At 56.6% G+C, this 21,605-nt stretch overlaps 1 protein-coding gene across 1 annotated transcript in view; it reads right to left on the bottom strand.

Moving 5' to 3' along the window:
• CNPY1 (canopy FGF signaling regulator 1) overlaps window positions 1-21,273 on the bottom strand; it is a 33,860-nt gene extending 12,587 nt beyond the window's left edge. Inside the window, exon 1 of the mRNA XM_064487776.1 lies at window positions 21,175-21,273. Within this exon, the coding sequence (XP_064343846.1) occupies window positions 21,175-21,273 (99 nt within the window). The remainder of the gene's footprint in view (window positions 1-21,174) is intronic.
• Between the last annotated feature and the right edge of the window lie 332 nt (window positions 21,274-21,605).

Genomic DNA, 21,605 nt, shown 5'->3' with positions numbered 1-21,605 from the left:
AGGGCAGGTTTAAAAGAGGAGCTCCCGGCCATCATGAGCTATGGCAGAAGCTCTCAGAATATTTGTTAAAATTTAGTTTGGGGATACATCTTACCTTGTTCTGCCCTGAAGCAGTACTCTGAGAGGGACAGGGTGAGTGTTTTTCGTCCCCTTTCCCAGGGGAGGAGCCAGGCCCTGGAGACTTCCTGCCATGACCGTCACGTGGCAGGGCCACCTCTCCACGCTCTCCAGCTTCTGGAGCTGAGGACCCAGCGAGGCAGGCACGACAGCCAGGAAGAGCCTGCGGCCCTGCTGTAAAGCCCCCACTTGTCAGATGGGGAGGCTGAGGCACAGACAGGCCTTGCCTGGGTGTCACGGGGCAGGGCCAGAGTTGGTACCTAGCTGCTCAGTCTGCTTGTCCGTGGACACGTGGCTGTCCTCCACCAAGTGACTGGGTAGGGCCACCCCACAATTCCTAGGTAGAGGCCCTAACCCCCAGGAGCTCAGAACATGACCTTATTTGGTGATGTGGCCTTTAAAGAGGTGATTAAAGTGAAATGAGGTCACTAGGGTGGGCTCTGATCCCAGAGGACTGGCGTCCTTATAAGAAGAGGTCAGGACACAGACCTGCAAGAGGGATGACCATGCAGGGACACAGGGAGAAGACGGTGTCCACACACCAAGGAGAGAGGTCTGTGGCCCCAGGAGGAAGCAGCCTTCCCACTCCTTGCAGTGGGAGTTCCAGCCTCAGGGACCGGGGGACAGTGGGTTTCTGTTGTGAATCCACCTGGTCCGTGGGACGAACACAGTCCGAGCCTGAGCCCTAACACGGTCCCAGAGCACGAAGCCCCCGCCTGAAGCCTCCTCGCAGGCTGCCACCAAGCGCATCAAGCTGAATATGTCCAGAGAGGAGGCCGGGGGCTGCTGGAGGGCTGACACCCTGAGGGGACACGGAGCAGCGCACGATCATGCTGGTCTGCAGCCGTGCACGTGTGCGAGGATCCCGTCTGAGCCCGGCATTCTGCCCCAGGCCCCCCAGACGCCTCCACGCTGGTCTGGCACCACCCACAACCTGCTGTGGGCTGGGCCAGACGCCGGCCTCCTGGCTCTTCCAGAGTCCTTGCCCGCGAACCTGGAAGGAAAACAACACCTATTCTCAGGTGCCCGACCAGGTCAAGTAAGGGATAGGAAAAGCCTCCAGGAGTTTGACGTGACAAATTAACGTACAGGGTGAGGACGACTTTCCCCCGGTGGGCGCCGACGGCTTTCGCTTGTCAGTGCCTTTAAAGGGATATGGATCTAAGGAGCACAGGCAGATTCCCATGCTCTCCTTGCCGATGAGACGCAGGGCAGTCCGGTGACTTCGAGGCTGGGTTCCTCGGGAAATTAGCCCGGGGACCACTCTCCTTCGCTTCCCGTCTTCTCAGCATCCCAGAGCTGCCGGCTCAGGCATCTAGGCGCGAGGTACTCAAAGTGTGGTCCCTGGACCGGCAGCCGTGGCACCCCAGGGCCCTGGCCAGCTCCCGGGACCTGCTGCGTCAGACTCCCTTCTCCCGAGGCCCTCAGGCAGCCGCGTGCTCAGGACAGAGCGGTGCTGCCTAGCATCCCTCTGATGGCGGGCATGGTGGTGGTGGTGAGTGCGTAACACCTGCGCTGACTTTTCTGTTTGCTGCTTCTGTGCTCTGCCTGGAAAGAGCAGAGACTGGAGGGAGGGCCGTTCAGGACACAGAGACATCGATGAAAAGGCCGGGCCTCAGAAACACATCGGGGATGACCCCCTGGAAAAGACGCCTCCATCCTCAGACCCAGCGGCACCCCTGGGAGAGCCTTGCGGCCCCATGACCTTGATGAGCGCCGAGCTCCGTGAGACGGCAGATTACGAAGGCGCAGACACAGTTCCAAGACAGAGATCTTTCATCCACATGCAGAGAAGCGGAGAGGAGCCCAGGGGGGCAGCGGGGGCACCGCAGCCGGTCCTGGGCGCCTGTCTTGAGAGAGAGCACTGTCACTGTGTCACAAGGCTGGACGTCTCCCGAAATGCCCTGTGGCTCTCTCCCTGGCGTTACTCTTCTCTTGTGCATGCATGTCTGACCTTCCCTCTGGCCCCAAGCCCCACGCCAGGGGTGGGTGCTGCCCGAGGGGTGACTTGTGGGGACCCTCCATCGCCGGGGAAAGCTCTGTGGGCTGGAAGCCCGCGTGAGTGCACATCCCTTCCGGCCCCGGCCCTGCGGGCCACGGGTACTTGCGTTAGAAACTGTAGGGAGAGAAAGGGGCAGTGTGTCCTCTGATGCCCCGAGCTGGGGTCACCCCAGGCAGGCAGTATGGAACTGGCTCGAACACGACATTTCAGGTGCTGCATCTCCCGCTGGGTCAGAAGTTTCTTTGTCTCAGAAACACTCAGTTTTGACCCAGTCAGTCCTGGGAGGTGACCAGACGTGTGACGGCCTGGGGCGGGTCACTCGTAAACTCTTGGAGCGTGTGGGGAGCCACCACTCCGCAGGGCCAGAGGAAAGGTCACCTGTCTTTGCTTTGCTGACGATTTGAGGACCCAGGTGTACAGTCGCTCTCCCAGCCTCACGAGAACGGGCCCAAGTGTGGCCCAATCCAGACCCCGCCCAACCTCCGGCTGCAGGTGGACGGAGAGTCTGTTCACAAGTCAGCCTTGTTCCCGTCAGAGAAAACGTCTTTGTTTTGTTCTGTTTTCCTCATGGAGGGCCACGCGTGACGGTGAGTCTCCCTAAGTCAGCTGCTCACAAACTGAGCGTTCAGCGAGCGCCGTCTCCCCCCGGCAGCGGGGCTCCGACGCTAGAGGGGGTCCCCTCACCGTGTTGGCGTCCCGACCGCAGGCTCTGTCCTGTCCCGCCTTCGTCCACGGGGGACTGGGACTGAGGCCGCCTCGTGCGCCCCCCGCACGCCCTGCCCCATCACAGGCCTTTCTGGGGGCACCGGCCTCACAAGCAGCCCAGGCTGGGGCGCAAAGACCCGTGAGAATCTGTGCCTCGCGGCTCCCTCACTTCGGACGTTTAGGGGATGGCCCACGTTCAACACATGAACCGCGCCAAGTTGAAGGTGGACCGTGGGGGAACAACAGTTCAGATTTATCACGTCGGCAGGAAGCCCCATCACAGCATCACAGCCTGGAGGTGGTCCTCAGCGCCACTGGGCAGCGACCGCCGGCCTCTCCTTTGTCCTTCACAGCACGTGCTGCCCCTGTGCCCCCCGCCAGTGTCCCTTAAAAGGAGACAGACGTGAGAGCATTTGTTCCATTTGAGCCAAGTTACTTTTTCACTATTTAAAAATTAACCATCCCAAGAGGTAACATTAAATCTCTTCGTTCCCGATTCTCTGTACAGTTGGAGAAACATTGTCTTTCTGCTGGTTAACACCCAGATCTTGGGGGAGGGTTACACTTCTAAGTCAGGGGTGAGAAATACTCCACCTAAAGCTCCTGAAGGGAAGGAATCCCGGCCCGCCACTCTTCCAGGGTCTTCCAGGAGCCTGGGCTGAGGATGGAGGGAAGCTTTCAGGGACGTGGCTGCTGGGCTCTGTGATCGCAGAGGCCATGAGCATCCGCTGAACCCCGGGCACTGAGCACAGGGCTGGGGGACGGATGTAAGTGAGAGCAAATGGACCGTTTCAAGGGCGAGGTCCCGTCCCGCACAGGAGGACGGTGCACGGAGAGAGCCACGCCCAGCGAGCCCAGCACAGGTCACCGCCCTGCAGTGGGAACAGTCACGTGCCTGCAGTTTCCCAAGCGCACGCGTGTGCCAGCTACTGAGTTAGCTGTGAGGAGACAGCAGCAAACAAAATTAAGGTGGTCCCTGCCCTCTCAGGACCTGTGGTCTGGGCCCCCACCTGAAATCACACAGGGGGCAGGTTGACCTTGGGGGCCCCCCAGGCCATCACCTGTTTTGTGTACAGGAGCCAACGCTGGTTTTTACATTTACAAGTGGCTGGAAAAATCCAAAGAAGAACAGTATTTTGTGATGCATGAAAACAATGTGAAATTCAAATTTCAGTGTCTACAATACCAGTTGTCTGTCTCTTTCCAGAAGACCCTTGCCCAGCCCCACTCTGGCGAGCAGCCCCCCCATCATCGCCCAGGTGGTCTCCTGACTGCGCTTCCATCCTCAGATGCCACCTGGGCCCCGCCTGCCCACGTGAAGTGGTCCAGGCTCTGTGTCTCCCCCCCCACCCCCCGCCCCCCCAGCATGCATCTCCCCCCACCCCCCGCCCCCCAGCATGCATCTCCCCCCCGCCCCCCGCCCCCCAGCATGCATCTCCCCTTCTCTGGATGCCAACAGCACTTCTCTCCTGGAGGCCGTGATAGGAGTGCTAGATGTGTTTGGCACGCACACGTGCACACACACATGAACGCACAGACAGCTGCATCGTCCCCAGGAGGTAGAGCTGCCTCTGCCCAGGCCCTGTCTTTACCACCGGCCTGCACGCAGTGAATCGCATTTATTGTTGACGGTGGAACGTCACACACGTGACTTGTCCAGCCTCCCACACCCTGCTGGGGTGGGGACTGTTATCTCGTGTTGCAGGCCAGGAAACCGAGGCCTTGAGAAATTCACACAGTGATTTATGGGGCCCAGGATGGGACATTTGCCCCAGGCCCGCATCTCCCCACCGGAACCACGCGGCTGGCTCCACGGTGGACACGCAGCAGCTGCCTGTGCTCCCAGCCTGCTGCCTCTTACAGGGAAATCCCCTGCTCTCCACCCAGGAGGCCCCCGGGGCTCCCGTCCCTGTCTTGTCCACCCATCGAGGTTGGGGGCTCCATGCCACTTTGCCAGATGCAGGCCCCACAAGTAGGTCTCTTGCCCAAGGTCACAGAACTAGTATCCACATGAAGCCAGAGATAATCACGTCCACTTGATGCTGAAGCCCTTCCCTGAGTGTAGGGGTCAGAGGGAGTGACCCCGGCCCTGCCCTCGTGGCGTTGCCTGGGTGCCTGCGTGTCTACCTGCCGTGCGTGGCCCTGGGCAGCCCACTGGCCTCCTCTAGCACCAAGAAGTCACCCCCAAGCCACCGTGTCTAGAACAATTAGTGTCACAGAGCGCAACCTCTCACCTAGTCTCACCTTCTCAAAGACAATCAGTGAGTTGCTTTCCCTTCAAAGTTTCCAAGGGCAGAATCGTTCAAAACCACCAGACTCCAAGCTGCAGCACGTGAACGCCAGCTCCCTCCCGAGGACTGCGGGGCGCCCACGGCCAGTCCTGGCTCCTTTTGTCCCAGGGAAACAGCGACAATCCTCTAAATGCATCCTCTTTATCCCTCCGCTCCTCCCTGGTTTGTGGATTCAAACAATTCTTGTTCGGCGGAATAAGGAGCAATGAACAGGCTGGGGATTTATTAAGGATAAGTCATGCCAGGCGGTCCTGACAGCTTGTTTGGAGTGCAACAGAATCACAAAGTGCATTATATACTTAGACTTCGTGCTCTGTCTAATACCAGGCTTGTGAGATGACTCTTGCCAAACAGTCTGTGCCAGCCTGGGTGAGAACGGTCTCATGTACTAGGAAAAAAAGCGGAGCTCAGAGCCGTGGGGTGTCCAGCTGCAAACCCAGGTGGGGGCCGGAGGTGAGCCTCATTTCTCGAGGGCCACGGAGGTCGGTGCTGGGGTTCGTTTCCCTAACACCTTTACTATTGATCTGGACGGAGAGGGCACTGCCAGCCACCCTGCGACGTGTGGCAGGAAGCACCAGCCCCGCCAGGCCGGCCCTTGGCCCTCCCAACCTGCGGCCTTGAAGAGGCTGCAGAGCCCACCCCCCCCCCACCGTCCAGCACCCCCATCGCCTGACGCCCAGCAGGGGGGCAAGCTGGGAAGACAAGCCCACTCAGCCTCAGGGACTCAGGAAGACAGCCGGGAGGCCCCAGGGTGGCCAGGCCGGCGGGGTGTTGTGTTGATAACCCCAGTACCAGCAAACGCAGCCGGATTTGGCATCAGGGACTTCGCAGGCGTGAGCAGTTAAGACGAGGTCCTATTCAGTTAGGCTGGGTCCTACTCAACATGACCCGCGTCCTTGCAGGGCTTGGAAGAGACACACAGACACCCAGAGCGGGGGAGACCACGTGCTGACGGAGGCAGAGGTCAGGGTGGGGGGAGCATCTCCCAGCTAGAGACGCCGGGGACCGCCAGCCCCCACAGGAGCTGGGGGAGACAGGGATCCACTTCTCTGAGGCCCCAAGGAAGAACCAACCGCCAACAACACCTTGGTTTTGGACCGCTGGCCTCCTGAACATGAGGGAATCACTCCGCTTGAAGTGCCTGGTTGGTGGTTCTTTGTATGGCCGAGCGAGTCTGGTTTAGAAACGAAGGACTGAGGAGTGAGTCCAGTGGCCCAGACCCCTCGGGGCAGGAGGTGCAGCTGCGAGCGGAGGCGCTGGGGAGGCCGGCTCCCACCCGGGGAGCAGGCTCACTTCCCTGCAGGACGTGAGTGGCAGAAGCGGGCGTCTGCATCCTCTTCAGGGCCCGCGGGAGCGGGAGCAGGCGCTAGCTGGTCCCGTGAGCTCCCGGCTTCTTCCATCAGGCCTTTTGTGTGTATTGATCAATGGAAACGCATGCGTGGCCAGCATTTGGTTAATTAACCTTAATTCCGTGCTAAGCTACTGTAATCTTTCATTCTCTCCCATCACTTCATACCCTCTGATAATTATTATTTTTATCTGTTCGGGGGTATTGAATCATCTGTTTTACTCCTCTCCCCGAGGATAGCATAGCATGTCATCTTCCCGTACGCCCCTAGTGCTAACGTCGCTGTTCTCTCGTGCGGCCAGAACATCTGGTCAGTCAGGACACACTGCCTCCACCCGTGTTGTGCACAGTGCCCAGCAGCCCCAGCAGAGGCCGGGAGGGGGCCGGGAGGAGGCGCGGGCGCCGGCGGTGCGCGAGGCCGCTCCAGGCGAGCCGGACCGAGGTTAACAGGTGACAAGTCCTCTTTTTTCTTGACATTGCATCATTTTCCCAGGGTCTTCACAAAATAGTGGAAATAGTCCCCAAAAGCCTCACAGATCCAAGAGAGAAGTGACACATCTATCGAGCGAACGTTTACTCTTCATTTCACAGATGTTGAGAACACCCTACGAGCACAACATTGTGCTATGTGGTGTAGGGACTGGGGGCACAAGGTAAGAGGTGGGCTTCGGGAGAGAGATGCAGTCATTCAGAGATGACTAGAATAAAAGGTAGGATCTCACAAATGCTCTAACAAAGCTACAAAAATATTTTGGATGTTCAGACCATGCAAGGGAATGTCTGTATTTCAGTTTCTGACAAATTTATCCCTGTGAAAACCTGACAGGTGTCATTCTAATTTGATGGGGAGGGGAGTATGGTTTGTTTAATGAATGGTGCTAGCGCGTGTGACTTGCTTTCAGCTGGGAGAGAAGAAATCCAGGCCTGTACCTCACACCATATCCAAAAACCTTGTTCCATACAGATTCAATGTTTAAACACAAAAGCACAAGCTACTGGAAGAAAATTTTAAAAAACTATTAGTATGACAAAGGGAAGAGGCATTCTTAAACAAGATGAGACTCCCAGAGCCATCATGGGAAGAGGCTGTCTGTGCGGCAAAGGTTGCAAAGCTGCAGACAAATCCTAACCAGGAACACGCGTGGGCAGCTTGCCGGGCAGACAAGTGCTCCCGTCCCTGCATGATGACTTGGGAAATCATAACGCAAAAGACAGACAACCCAACAGAAGATGGGCAGAAGACCTCAATAGACATTTCTCCAATGAAGACACATGGATGACCAACAGGTACATGGAAAGATGCTCAACATCACTAATTATCAGGGAAACGCAAATCAAAACTGCAATGAGGTATCACCTCACACCAGTCAGAATGGCCATCATCAAAAAGTCCACAAATGATAAATGCTGGAGAGGCTGCAGAGAAAAGGGAACCCTTCTACATTGCTGGTGGGAATGCAGTTTGGTGCAGACACCATGGAAAACAGTATGGAGATTCCTCAGAAAACTGAAAATAGACTAACCCTATGATACAGTAATCCTACTCCTGGGCATATATCCAGAGAAAGCTCTAATTTGAAAAGATACATGCACCCCAATGTTCGTAGCAGCACTATTTACAATAGCCAGGACATGGAAGCAACCTAAATGTCCATCTACAGATGACTGTATTTCTATATATACATACACACACACAGTGGAATATTACTCAGCCATAAAAAGAATGAAATAATGCCATTTGCAGCAACATGGGTGGAACTAGAGATTCTCATACTAAGATAGAGAAAAAAGACAAATATCATATGATACGACTTGTATGTGGAATCTAAAAAAATGATACAAATGAACTATTTATAAACTGGAAATAGACTCACAGACATAGAAAACAAACTGTGGTTACCAATGGGGAAAGGGATGGAAGGGATAAGTTAGGAGTTTGGAATTAACAGATACTAACTACTATATACAAAATAAATAAACGACAAGGTCCTACTGTACAGCCCAGGGAACTGTATTCTATAGCTCTGTAATAACCTATAATGGAAAGGAATCTGAAAAAGAGTACGTATGTATAACTGAATCTCTTTGCTGTACACCTGAAACATTGTAAGTCAACTGTAATTCGATTAAAAAAGAAAGAAAGAGAAAAAAGAGAAAGAAAAAAGAAGGAAAGGTGGGAAAAAAAAGACAAACAACCCAACCAAAAGTGGGTACAGGATACAAATAAGCATCTCGATGCCCAGGAACTCTAAGCGAGCCACGTGCTTGTGAAAACACGCGTCACCTCCCTAGGCAGCCGTGAAGGGAAGCGAAGACGAGGACGAAATGCCGGCTCCGTATCAGACGACCAGAAATGAAACAGAGATATTATCCGATGCCGACAAAAAGGCCAGAAAGCACCATGCATCACCAGCAGGAACGTGAAACGTGACAACCTTTGGGGAAAGTAATCTGGCGACTTTGGCTCAAGGGCAGAAGTACACACTCTTTGAGTCCCAAAATTTACCAAAAAAATTTTTATGGAGCATTATTTGATTACAGTGAAGCTCAGTTACAAGAATATTTAGTCCAAACTTGATTATTGCTGAAATGCCGTAATATAGAGCTTACGTATAAAATGCTATAATGTACAGTTTATAGGTAATGCTGTTAATATACAAAAATTCAAGATGAAAATGTGTTTTCTATAAAAGTTCATTTTTTGGTTGTTAAAAAGGCATTAGCAAGTAAATTATATACAATGAAAAAAAAAGAAGTGCATAGTCTTTGACCCCTGCCCTCTGGAGAGTCTGTCCTCGGGCGCATGTCGTCAAGGAGGCTGGTCGCAATGTGACCACAAACTGGAAACAGCCCAGGGTCCACGTAGGACGGTGGCCTCGTGGACTAGGGCTGGGTCTCTGTCCAGTGACCTGACGTATTTCTGTTAAGTGAGTGTCTTGGCTCAGGCAATCACAACAAAACGCCACAAATTGGGTGGATTAAACAATAGAGGTTTACTTCTCACAGTTCTGGAGGCTGGGCGTCTGAGATCAAGGAGGCGCTGATTCGGTTCCTGGGGAGGCCCCTCCTCCCGGGTTGCAGACAGCCACCTCCTCTCTGTGACCTCACGTGGCGGAGAAAGACCACACTTCGGTTCTCTTTCTTTTCTTCAAAGGACACCAGTCCCATCGGGGGAGCCCCACCCTATGACCTCATTAACCTGAAGCACCTCTTCAAAGAGGTCCCCGTCTCCATCACGGCCACACAGGGCAGCCGGGCTTCAACAAGTGAGTTGGTGCGCGTGGGAGGGAAGGGGGCAACAATTCAGTCTACAGCCTGAGGAAAGCATTTAAAATTAGTGTTTAAATTTATTTAACATTCCCGCACTCCTTGGAGGAACATATATAGCACAATTTATTATGATTTTCAAATGGCAAAAAGACAAAAACTAAAAACCATCCGATGTGTACGTCATGCGAGTCTGGGTGAGTGTGGGGGCGCTGAGGATGGTGTGGTCTTATCCTGGGTCCTCAGACGGGGAGGAAAGCCAGCGGGGCCGGGGGGCAGGGGAATTACAAGCTTTTTTCCTGTGTATCTCTAGTTAAAATTACCATGTTACTTCCGTAATTTAAGATTTTTAATGAAAAAAATTGGAAGCCCAAAGAAGAGTCATCAGACATGAGCGTCTTCCAGTCAGGTTTGTGTACGTACCACCTGGAAACTGCTCAAAGCCCGTCGGGGCTCCCGGCTCCCTTCCCTGATCGTTTAGGGGTCCCTAGGGGCCCCCGGCGACCCAGCCTCTGGGTGGCATCGCCTGAGCCCTCTGTCAGGAGCTTGGCTCTCTCCCTGGGACGCGGGTCAGCCGCAGAGCTGCCTGGCGGAGCAGCCGACCCTGCTGGTGGCACCCGGCAGCCCTCTGAAGCGTTAGACGCGACTCTGAGGGCTACATTTGCACGTGGAGCTCTCCAGACGGACCAACCTCCGACGAGCCAGGTGGCCGGAGAGGCCTCCTTTCCGCTGGTGTTCCCAGATGGCTCAGGACACAGCCGTGAGAGGAGCCCGAGAGCCTAACTACTTTTTCACGTGACTTAAACAAGGGGCAGGGGAATGAGGCCTCTCGAGACAAATTTTGAAATCTCTCAGTCAGGGCTTGGCCCACCCCAGCCCTCCCGTCCCTCCTCTCAGTTCATTTTCTCACGAGGAGGGCCCCTGAGGGGCCTCTTCAGTCCCAAGTCACTTTTCCTTCTGTCCCATGCTGAGCTCTGCGGGGGGCCCGGGGGCTGTCCCCACCGTGGAGGTCACATGGGGTGGGGAGAAGGCGTGCTCCAGCCCAGCACTTGAAAGCCATGGATCAGGGCGCCCCACGCCCCCAGCAGGTGACTTTAGTTGCGGGAGGGCTTCATCCAGAGTCAAGCCTGAAGATGAAGTGGTCTCCAGGCCCTTCCACAGGGCACCACGTTCCCAGAGCATCGCCATCTCTGTCTCTGAAAGTGTGTCTCCGTTGTTAGAGAGCTGGTTACACACAGAGGTTCTGCACCCATCACGGAGACAGCTGCCCGAGCAGAGAACACCGGGCTTCGGAGCCCAGGGGCCCACCGGGCGGAGAGCGTGCTGGGAGGAGGGCCCAGGGAGACGGGAGCCTGCGGCCGGTCGCTGGACCACGCTCTCCGGGAGGCTCTGGGAGGGCTCTCCCTCCAGACCGCGCTGTCCTTGGCTCGTTGCTGCTTTGCTCCTGGTTCTGCCTCCATCTCCCCTCTGTGTGTCTCTCTGTGTCCGCTGACCTTCTTGGAAGGACTGCAGTCACGGGATCGGGGCCCATCTTAACCTCATCTTAACTAAGACTATGTACGAAGATCTCATTTTCAAGGAAATCCAATTCTGAGGCTCTGGGTGGACGTGAAATCGGGGCGCGTGGTGCTGCGCAACCCAGTGCACGGCCTCGCCAGCTGTGGGTGTGGCTTTTTCATGCACCCTAACTCCTTTACATCCTGCTGCTGGGCCACTCTCGCCCCCCTGGATCTGAGCGCGGGCGAGGTCCAACACCGTCCACCAAGGTTTTCAGCCGTGAGACGGCGGCACAGCTCCAGGGGGGCCGTTCCTTGGAGACTCACAGCCATCGCTTTCTCCATCACCGGAATTCCCGATCTGAGTGAAAAAAATTCCTGACCTCCACAGAACAGGGCTTCTCAACGGTGGGGCTCCTGACATTTAAGACGAGATAGCCCGTTGTGGTGGGGGCTGTCCTGCGCTTACAGTGTCCCTGGGCTCCACCCACGGACGCCAGGAACACCCCTTCCCCGTGTTGGGAAAACCAGAACTGTCTCCAGACATCGTCTAAGGTCTTCTCCCCTCTCCCCCGCGGAGAAGCACGGAGCCAGGCTCCCTGGTAGAAATCTCTGCCCAGTAGTTCTGACGGGAAAAGGCCCTGCCCGCCGGCCTGGCTGCCTGGTCTTGCTCGTGGCCGTGTCCAGGCCGCCGCCTCTGGGCAGCACGTCGCGGCATCCTCGCCGACAAGCCCCGCCCAGCCCCCGGCCTCGCCCCGCGGGCGCACCGCCGCCCTACCGGCCGGCCTGCGTGGAGAGCGAGCGATGCTGCCAAGTGGGTGACCGCTGACACTCCGTGAGCCGGCTTCTTATTGTAGGTGGACTCTTTAAAAGAAAAACGTTGGGTCACGCTGTGCCAAAATTCTTGACAATCAATCTTCTCTGCCTTCCACGTTGAATGTTTATTTTTTTAAATCGAAATTCAAGGAGTGTTGTCCACATTCGGCCCTAGCCTCTGTTGCTTAATATTAAGGTAAAGTAAAGAATTTCCTCCCGTCCGAGCTGTGTGAACTTGGCACGTGGGTGATTAGACTAGTCATGACACTGGGGTCTGGGAGGTTCAGATAACACTTAACAGTGTCCGGACGGCACAAGAGGCCGTCAGATCCCAGACTGAGGACTGGCCGCACGCACAGCCGGGTCCGGGAGCGCCGTCCATCTTCGCTGGCTGCTCCTGATTCTTCCCAGGCTGTTGAATCCCGCCTGTCTCGTCCTCTCCCCCAGGGGCTGGGATCCAGGCCCTGCATTCCAAGACGGGATCCCTCCTGATTTGTCTGTTTCTTCAGAGCTCCTCCGCCGAGGCTTTGGGAACTCCAGCTGCTTTCAGAGCCTCACCGTCCGGCGGGCAGGCAGCAACAGGAACTCCCAGGGAAAGCGCGGGGCCGAGCGGGTGACGGCTAGAGGGACGGAGCTCCAGGGAGATGCCTCGTCAGCAGGGAAAGGGGGCTGACCTTATTAGTTCCTTGGAGAGCTGAGCCTTGAGCCTCTGAACGCTGTCAGCCAGGGGTGTCCGGGAGCAGCAGGCAGACCTGCGGGGGCCAGCCCCCGTTCCCCGTGAACCACCCGACTCCCTCACGTGTCATGTGCTCAAGTGTGAGGACCAAGGCAGCTTGGATCTCAGGTGACCGCTCTGGCAAGTAGAACAGAACGTGTGTCAACACCTGTTCAAAATAATAAACAGGAGTTTACTCAGATCAACGTCTGGTAGGACATTCCATCACCAAAAGTGATACTGAAATTTAGGGAGGAGAAAAGAGATTGGTTCTGGAAGTTCCGCTTGCTTTTCTTTAGTAGCTGATCTGTATGTAACAAAGAAAGTTCCATCCGCTCTGCCGGCTTCTCCACGGACGGCCTGGGGCTGCTTCTTCCTCTGGGTCATTGTCTTTCCAAATGGCTCTCAGACCATTTGGGGACCAGGACACCTCCATGTCATTGCTTTATTTTATGTCACCAACCATCTCCTCCTCAGTTAACTACACCAGTGTCTCCCTTATCACTCAACAAAACCAAAAATATCTCCAGTGGGTACCCATCCAAGCCTACTTACGTATGGCTCAGACAGCAGGTCATCTCCAGGGACCTTCTGCCCTGTCGGAGGAGCTAAGACTAAACCGCACAGAGACAACACACCGCGGTGCCTTGGGAACGGGCATAACCGCGTGCAGGCAACTGCAAAACTGGGTTTCCAAAACTGTCTGCCCCAAAGGCGCTAAAGCCCGGACAGCAGGTGCCTGTGACTCTCTTCCTCAGCTCCCGGCCCACCCACAGCCTGAGAGAGGGACAGGCCAGGACTGGGCAGTTCAGAACCTGACGTGTTTTCGGTTGGCAAGCAAATGGAACTGCTCTGTGTTCAACCTGGGACATGCCCATCAGAGAGAGAAGGGGAAAACAAGGAAGTTTGTGCCATTTCCAAAAAAATTCTCTAAGCAAAGTTAATACTTGTTCCTTTCATTTTCAAGTCCATGCCCAAGTAAGAGGGTGTTGGGGCTGCAGAGCACCCAGGTAACAGTGGGGGAGAGGTGCCCCTTGGATGAGACCCCAGAGAAGGCCCAGCGGACCTCACCACGTTAGGACGTCCTTTAGGACACACGGGACACCCGCTTTCCACAATTCCCCTTGTCCGGTTTGAAACCCCTGGAGCGGCAGAAGTTGATATCAAGCCTGAATTCCGCTCACCCACAATGTCAAGCATCGTGAACATCTGAGCACCTTTAACTGGAGAAGCAGTCTCTGGGATTAAAGTGACTTTCTTATTTAGGAGAGAAAAACGTGTGGTGCGTAGGTGCCTGCTCCTGGTGGCAAAGTCTGTCCTTGGCACCTCAGTCTCACAGGACAAACTTTTAGCAGCTGGGTTCTCCCCTCACTGTTTCAACACCCACCGAGAGGATTAAAAGTAATCCCTCTCCCTTTTAATTTCACGTCGCCCCCCCCCCCCGCCCCACGTCCCCTGGGGACAGCCTGAATGCTTAACCCCCGTGGCCTGGCGGGGAGGGCGGGTTACCCCTTGCTGAGGCGCTGGCCTGGACGGGAAGCCCTGGGGGAAAGGGCCCCCTGCTGGCCCCGCCGGGAAGGGCAACGAGCACCGCGGACTGGCTGGCCTGACACGTGGTCTGAGCGGGTGCCGCCCCGACACTGCCAGCGCCCAGGGGGGGTTCTTTCCACACCAACAGGCGGTTCCCCGGTTCTCCCTGGACACCAGTGGGGGGTCCTAGGAGTCAATCCAGTTCTGATACTGACTCCCCGGTGTTCCTGCAGACCCCACAGGGGACGGGGACTGCCCCCATTGCGATGCCAGTCGCAGGTCCAGGTTATCACCTGCGCTTCTGACTGATGGCTAGAGCTCAGGGCTCCCATGACCCCTCTTCCCACACCCTTCAGGTGTGATAATTTGCTGGAACAACTCACAGAACTCAGGGAAGCAGTTTCTTCCCCACAACCTGTTTATTGTAAAGGACACACCTCGGGAACAGCTAGGTGAGGGGATGCTCACAGTTGTGGGCCCTCTGTGGGCGCAGCACCCTCCCAGCACCCACACTGTTCCCGAGCCCGGAAGCTCCCTGGACCCCTTCATCTGGGGGTTGCTATGGAGATTCTATTATCTAGACATGGCTGGTTAAACCCGTGGCCATTGGTGACTGACGCAGTCTAGCCCTCTCCCCTCCCTAAGGTCGGGGTGGGCCTGTCAAGGCCAGAGCCACCTTATCAGCATAAACTCAGGTCTGATTGAAAGATGCTCCCCTCAGCCCCTAACCGGGGCCATTACAAGGATTTCAAAGCTCTGTCCCAGGAACTAGGGACAAAGACCAAATATATTTCTCATTGCTACTGCATGCGGTGTTCACAGTGGATTCTTCCGTGGCCTCTGGGTCAGAACGCTACCTCCGTCAGGATCAGAACTCCTTCTCTAGTCTACACCACACTCGGCACGGGCTGAATGTGCACCTGGTGTGCTGACTCAGGGTGGCCACGGCTCATTCCAGGACACAGCTCCTGAGCTGCCGCAGCCACGAGCCAGGAGCCAGGCTGCTGGGGCCACCATTGGCCAGGAAGACATCAGTGGTGCCCATGGTGCCCATGGTGCCCTGGTACCTCGGCCTATAGAAGGTACAGACCACCAAACCCGACGCTGTTCCTGCCGTACGTCTGGCCTCAGAGGAGACATTCTGGTTGTTCCACATAGGGAGCCAGGAATTCTCGTGGCGTTGCTTGGGTACTAATGATCTTCCCAAATGAAATATCTTTAGGCCACTGTTTCATGCTGAGAACAGCCACCTGCTACAGTGGCTTTCAATTTTTTGGACATGACCCACTTTTCATGTTGCAACTCATTACACAAAGTGTCACAGGACAATAGTTCCCTTTTCTATAAGATGTACTCTGATTTTTACGTATATTTTTCCAAGCTGGTTTCACCCCACTCTACTGATTTACGGCTCCCTAGTGGGCAGCAGCTTGCAGTCTGAAAATCACTGAATTCCCCTCTGCCTCCTAGCTGGCCTAGCACAACAGCCCACCCCTCTCATCTTGTTAGCAAACAGCGTCCTATGTACAGTTGTGCAGGTTGTGTACTGCATGGTTCCAGGAGGCCACAGTCGCCCGATGTGCATTATGTAACAGGATGTGGTGGCTCTATCGATAAATTGACTTATCTCAAATTACAGGAATACTAATTTGTCAAAACTGTCACTGACATTCTCTACGTCTCATCTTCTGTGCTTCTGACATGAAGGTAATTAAAGTGGCCCTATTTACCCCCCAAAATTGTTAAAAGCACTTAACAAAAAAGCATCAGAGCCTGGTCTAAACCAGACAGAGGTCTCATCCTCATAGTTACTGGCTGATGGTACTTTCTCCACGGGAACTTGAAGGTGTGCCGGGAACTTGGCGTGTCTCACACGCAGTCGAGGCAAAGAATCCTTTGGGCTCTTCGTTTTTGCTTACTGCTCATCCACTTAACAAGTGTGCCCTGCGTGCCTGCCAGGGGTGTGCTGACCCCACAGCCAGCGAGCAGAGTTCGGAGCTCCCACATGTACAAGTGAGCCCCGGACCCTGCTTCTAGACGCTGGGTCTCCGTCACAAGGACAGAGATTCACTCGTACCCTCATTCGTGGAGATCTGGCTTTCGTAACTTGTAGAAGAGGAGGATGAATACTTGCTTAAAAAGCAAACATAAAATAACCGCCTCCAAATCGCGCTGCTGTGCTGTGTTACTGCGATTTATCAAAACTGCCGTTAACCCAGTTTGGTAAAAATAAAGCAGCAACCTCGGTGCTGAAATGGGGCTGCCTTTCGCCGCACAGACGTGGCTGTGTAACAGCGCGGGGGAAGTGTCAGCGGAGGGAGTGGCCCCTCACCTGCCACCTGTCACCAGCGCCCGGCGGCCTCTGCAGAGCCCCTCCCATCGCCCACTGCGGAGAGGACCCGCAGCAGGCAGGACTGCGAGCGCTCGGGCTCACGGAACGCCGCCGAGCAAGGCCGTGCTGAGCCGAACTTCTTCCTGGGGAAAGTGGAGACGGCGCTGAGAGCCTTGCAGGGGGAGAATGTAGCCACCAAAGCCACGTAGGTCCCTGGGGCTCGCGGTCTTCAGGCATCGTGTGTCACTGAGTCCCACGACCTCCATCACCTCGTTTTGTAGGCTGCCCTCAAAACGAGTAACGCAGCAGGCCTCCAGCCACCGTGAGGAGGGCGACAATGGGGCAAATGGGACTTTTCTCATCACCCCCACACCACGCGGCCCTCCCCTCTGCCCCCCCAGGTCGGGGAGCCCGAGTTCCGCAGTCCACTGAGTCTGTGAGCACTTGACATGGGCCCTGCTCGATCATGACTCTGAGAAAACGGGGGTCCTCTCCCCGAGGGTTCCGCTACCCACCCATGCCTGGTGGAGAGCCGAGTGGCTCCCTGTCCCTCCGGGGGGAGGAAGGATGCCAGGGGACAGTTTGCCTACAGGGGCCTTACAGTGACTGAGGCTGACTGAGGCTTTCGTGGGGAGGTTCTCAAAACCCGGGAGGGAGGGGGCAGCGTTGGAGGAAGGGCAGACAGTCAGGTGTCTTCTCTTGGGGTGGCTGGAGCCTAGTTCCACCGGGGACATTCCAGAAGCCGGGCAGTGCACACCTCAGAGGCTCCCCCACCCAGGAGGGTTAGAACCCCTTCCCAGGACAGCCCCCCCGGTCCCTGCCCTTCCTGCTCATCGGAGAAAACTGTCAGAGGGGGCAGGTCTCCCAAAGTCAGGGGCGCCCCAGGAAACGGCGTGGCTGCACCTGCTACAGCTTCCCCCCACAACCCGAACCTCGACCTCAACCCTGACCCCCACCCCCCCAACTCTGAGCCCAACCCTGACCCCCACCCCCCCAACTCTGAGCCCAACCCTGACCCCACCCCACCCCAACTCTGAGCCCAGCCCTGACCCCACCCCCCCAACTCAGCCCAACCCTGACCCCACCCCACCCCACCCCAACTCTGAGCCCAGCCCTGACCCCCACCCCACCCTGCCCTCCAAGGGCCAGCCCCCTGCCGTTCCCCTCTCCCAGCACCCGGCAGGTGGCCAAGTGGAAGGCCACGTCTGGGAGTCTGTGGTCCAGGGAGCCACCCCAGGGGCAGGCACCCCTGCTCGTGAGTGTGTGAGCCGGGAGCGAAGACAGAACAAGGGCTCAAAGCAAGGCCGGCTCAGAGCCGGAGGGGATGAGATGGCACAGCTGAGCCACAGCAAAGTGGGCCCCGCAGGTGGCCAGGGCCCCGCAGGCCCAACCTGACCCCTACAGCCTGGGCGTGGCCTGGGCCTGACCCCTGCAGCCTGGGCGTGGCCTGAGGACAGCACTTCCAGGGGCTCCGAGCCCCCAGGCAGGGCTCAGCCAGACTTCTGGACCAGTGGCCTGGGCTTCGTTGCTGGGATGCACTTGGGAAGAGTCATGGAACGGAACAGGACGGCCCCGGCCCTCGGGCTGCGCCAGGGATCGGGGCAGCGGAGCCAGCACGCTACTTGGAGGACACGCGGCCCCGCCTTGTCCTCCGAGCCCACGTCAGCGGGGCCCAGAGCACGCTGGGCAGTGGCCTTCTGCAGCCACCGCACAGGGCTCCCTGGCCATCCTCTGTGCAACGTCCTCTGTGCAACAGCGGTCCCCTCAACCTTCTCACCAAGCAAGACATGGCCCTAGCAGCTGGCCCACACATCCCTCCTTCCACGCTGCCCTTCCCAGAGTGGCCCCAGCGCCAGGCAGGACACACACGAATGGCCCACACCAACACCAGCCGCTTTATGTGTTAATTGTCCACACTGTACTTGAAAGATCAACTCAGGCCACTGCCCCTCAGAACGCGGACTCTTGGGGCGCCCCCACCCTCCACCTGAGGCTCTCCTCGGACCCTTAGCTCGGAGGGCACAACCTGAGCGTCAGTGTCTCCCTCCATCCTTGGAGAAAAAGAACAGAAAAGGAAAGGAAAAGCAGGGGAGGGCCGGAGACGGACGCGTTGCCCTTGGCCAGCTTGTCAGGGACCCCGGGGCGGCTGGCACCTGAAGCCCCGCCGGCCCTGTCCCTTCTCTGCATGACCTGCCAGGCGCTTCTTTTGTGCTTTTTCTGTGCTTCTCAAACACCAAGCTGAGCACACGCACGCTGCGCGCTCACAGCAGAAGGACAGAGATGCCGCCACATCAGCACCACCGGCGAGAGCGCCTGGCCGGCGTCCAGGACGCAGCTGGGGCCCCAGCTTCACGCCGCGAGGCTCCTGCGTTTCAGGTTTGGCCAAGCAGCCCGCTGGCCGAGGGAGACCGCCACGGGGGTCTGGAGCAGAAGAGCACTTTCTGAGAGGGAGGAAGCTCGGCGCCCAGTGGTTTTGGGGAAGACCCCTGGGCTCTGCGAAACACGGGAGCCACTGGGATCACTGGCCTCGAGGTGGCCAGAGCCAGGAAACCCAACCTCCACCCCCACCCCAAAGCCATGCAGGTCCAAAGCCCAGGGCCTTAAGGGCCAGCTTCTCCGGGCACCGCGGACCCTCCCACGTGTCTGTGACGAGAGTCCAGCTCCGGGGCCGGGGAGAAGGCTCCCGGGAGGCTGCTTTCCCCACGACCGCTGGGCGGCAGCTCCAAGCAGAGCGTGGTACAGGACGGCCCAGCTCACAGTGGCCGGGACTTTGAGGTGACCCTGGTCTAACTAATGAACACAGCAGAACGATGGCTCTCAAACTGCTCCGCAGACCCAGTGTTTGTGGCAACACTTTAAATGTGATTTCAACTCGACTGTCTCAGGGTGGAATGTCCTGGAAGGCAATGGGGGGCGGGCTGGCCTGTTTTCAGATAAATGTGAGTCCAGGTCAGGGGGCTCAGGGCACTTTGGCGTGGACCCTGGGGAAAGACCACCAAGGATGCAGCGGGAGAGCATGGAGGATGGAGGGCCCACGTGGCGCCTTCCAAGCCCCCGCAGGGCCCTCCTGGCAGGACCACGGGACAGCGCTCACCTGCAGTCAGGTGGCTGTCATGGCTGGTTCTCGACAAAGGACTGCCAGCCTCCCCCGTCTTACCTCAGGGACCCACGTCCCCATCCCTGTCCCTGTGCTCCTTCCTGACCCTCCAGGGTCTCCTGACCACTCTATTCTGCCCTTGTACCTTTTAGAGAAAGATCTCCTCCTCTCCCCTGGCCCAGCTGCACCAACAATGGGTCAACGTACCCCACATTTTAACCTCTTCCAATAGTAACACTCCATCTATTTTTGAAGCTGCTTTGGCCCTGGACACACACACCTTCCCTGGTCCTCCCTGACCGGGACAATCCTCTGTGGCTGGTGTCAGGGGCCAGGGCTGCCCCTTCCCTGCGAGTGCTGTGACCACAAGGGACCCAGGGCTACCTGGCCGCAGGGAGGAGGCCTGCGATGGAGCCAGCGTGGCTGTGCAGAAATCTGAAGTATCCCAGTCCTTCCAGTGAAATCCCCGGGTTAGCAGACTTGCCTGTGAAATTACGGGAGATGCGCTGACATGGGGAGGAATGTCCTGCGCTTCTTGGGGGGGGGTCTCCTAACTCAGGCAGATGAAAACATCCCACTCAGGCCTTCCTCAGAGGCGCGTTCCACACCGTGCGACCCCCCAGGGGGCTTGCCCTGCTCTATTCCCATCTCTTTGATGGGCACACGACTCCAGAAAGAGGTGGAAAAAGCAGACAGCTCACCTCGGTCGTTTGCTCTAAAACAGGGTAGGGCTCTAGGCCGAACCAGCAAAAAATCCAAATCCAATTTCTGTGTCGCTGAGTGAGCTGGAAGAGATCCTGGAGCACCTTCTCCAAGTAGAGTTCGCTTACGACGACACTGAAATGGACTCGCTGCTCTGAGCACTGACCACCTGAGCGCTGGGTTGGGGGAGGAGGCAGTGGCCCGTGTGTGCAGTGGCCCCAGCCCATTTCTCCTGGCTTCTCAGACACCCAGCCCTGCCATCAGATGCTTCGGGCCAGGCCTCTCTGGGTTGCCTCTGTGGAGGAAGTGCATCCTTCCTTCCCCTCGGACAAGCGTCTGTCCCGGAGTCTTGCATCCTGGCCCCCAGCTAGGAACCTCTGCAGGCCGTGGAGGCAGCGGGTGGGGAGCCTGGGGGAGGGTGCTCAGCCTTTGAGGTGTCTAGGCAGCCCCCACAGCGGCTCTGGGTCCCCTGCTGGCCTCACCCAAGAACCATGGAAGTGCTATTTTTATCCTGATGAACAACAGTGCAGAAATGTCTTCTGACTTGACAAGACACAAAATTTAGGTGCTGGGAGAGAGACTTCAATTTCAAGCTTAAAGATTACTTTGGGTCCCCCAGGACTCAGAAGCAATTTAGAGCTGATACCCTGAACAAGAGAAAGGTTAGAAGATTAAGACCAACTGCTGTTTGGATAAATGGCTGGTAATTGCCCATATCCGCAATTATACACTGGCACATAATTTCTTTTCCGCTACCTTTCTCCTCTCCTGCGTCCCATCAGGATTCACTCGGAAGGAGCCCACCTTGGTCTTCTTCTGCCGAGCCTTGGTGACGTCATACTCCACCTCGTCCATCAGGGCCCTGCATGCTAAACAAGACACAGAGCGCCCGTTATCCCTGGGAGGGGAGCGAAGCTCCCCCGAGACGCTCTCCAGCTGGAGTGTCAGCAAGTCCGCGTCCCCCGGGACCTGGAAAGGGCTCTTGTCCCCTGGCTGCTTCCTTACGGGCAGAAATGTGCAGTTTTCCAAGAAGGCCAACCTGAGACTAGCTTTCTTTGTACATCCTTTTATGTTTTGTTTTTTTTAAACACATACACTTTACTTTTTCGTTTAAAACATGCTTTTTAAAAAGAATAAGGAGACCCACACTCCGAGCCTATCAGAGACCCCCGAGCTCCACTGGGCTG

The sequence above is a fragment of the Camelus dromedarius genome, chromosome 7 (assembly GCF_036321535.1).
Source record: "Camelus dromedarius isolate mCamDro1 chromosome 7, mCamDro1.pat, whole genome shotgun sequence".
NCBI lineage: Eukaryota > Metazoa > Chordata > Mammalia > Artiodactyla > Camelidae > Camelus > Camelus dromedarius.
The sequence above is the reverse complement of the archived record's forward strand: the minus strand, read 5'-3'. Positions and strand labels throughout refer to the sequence as shown.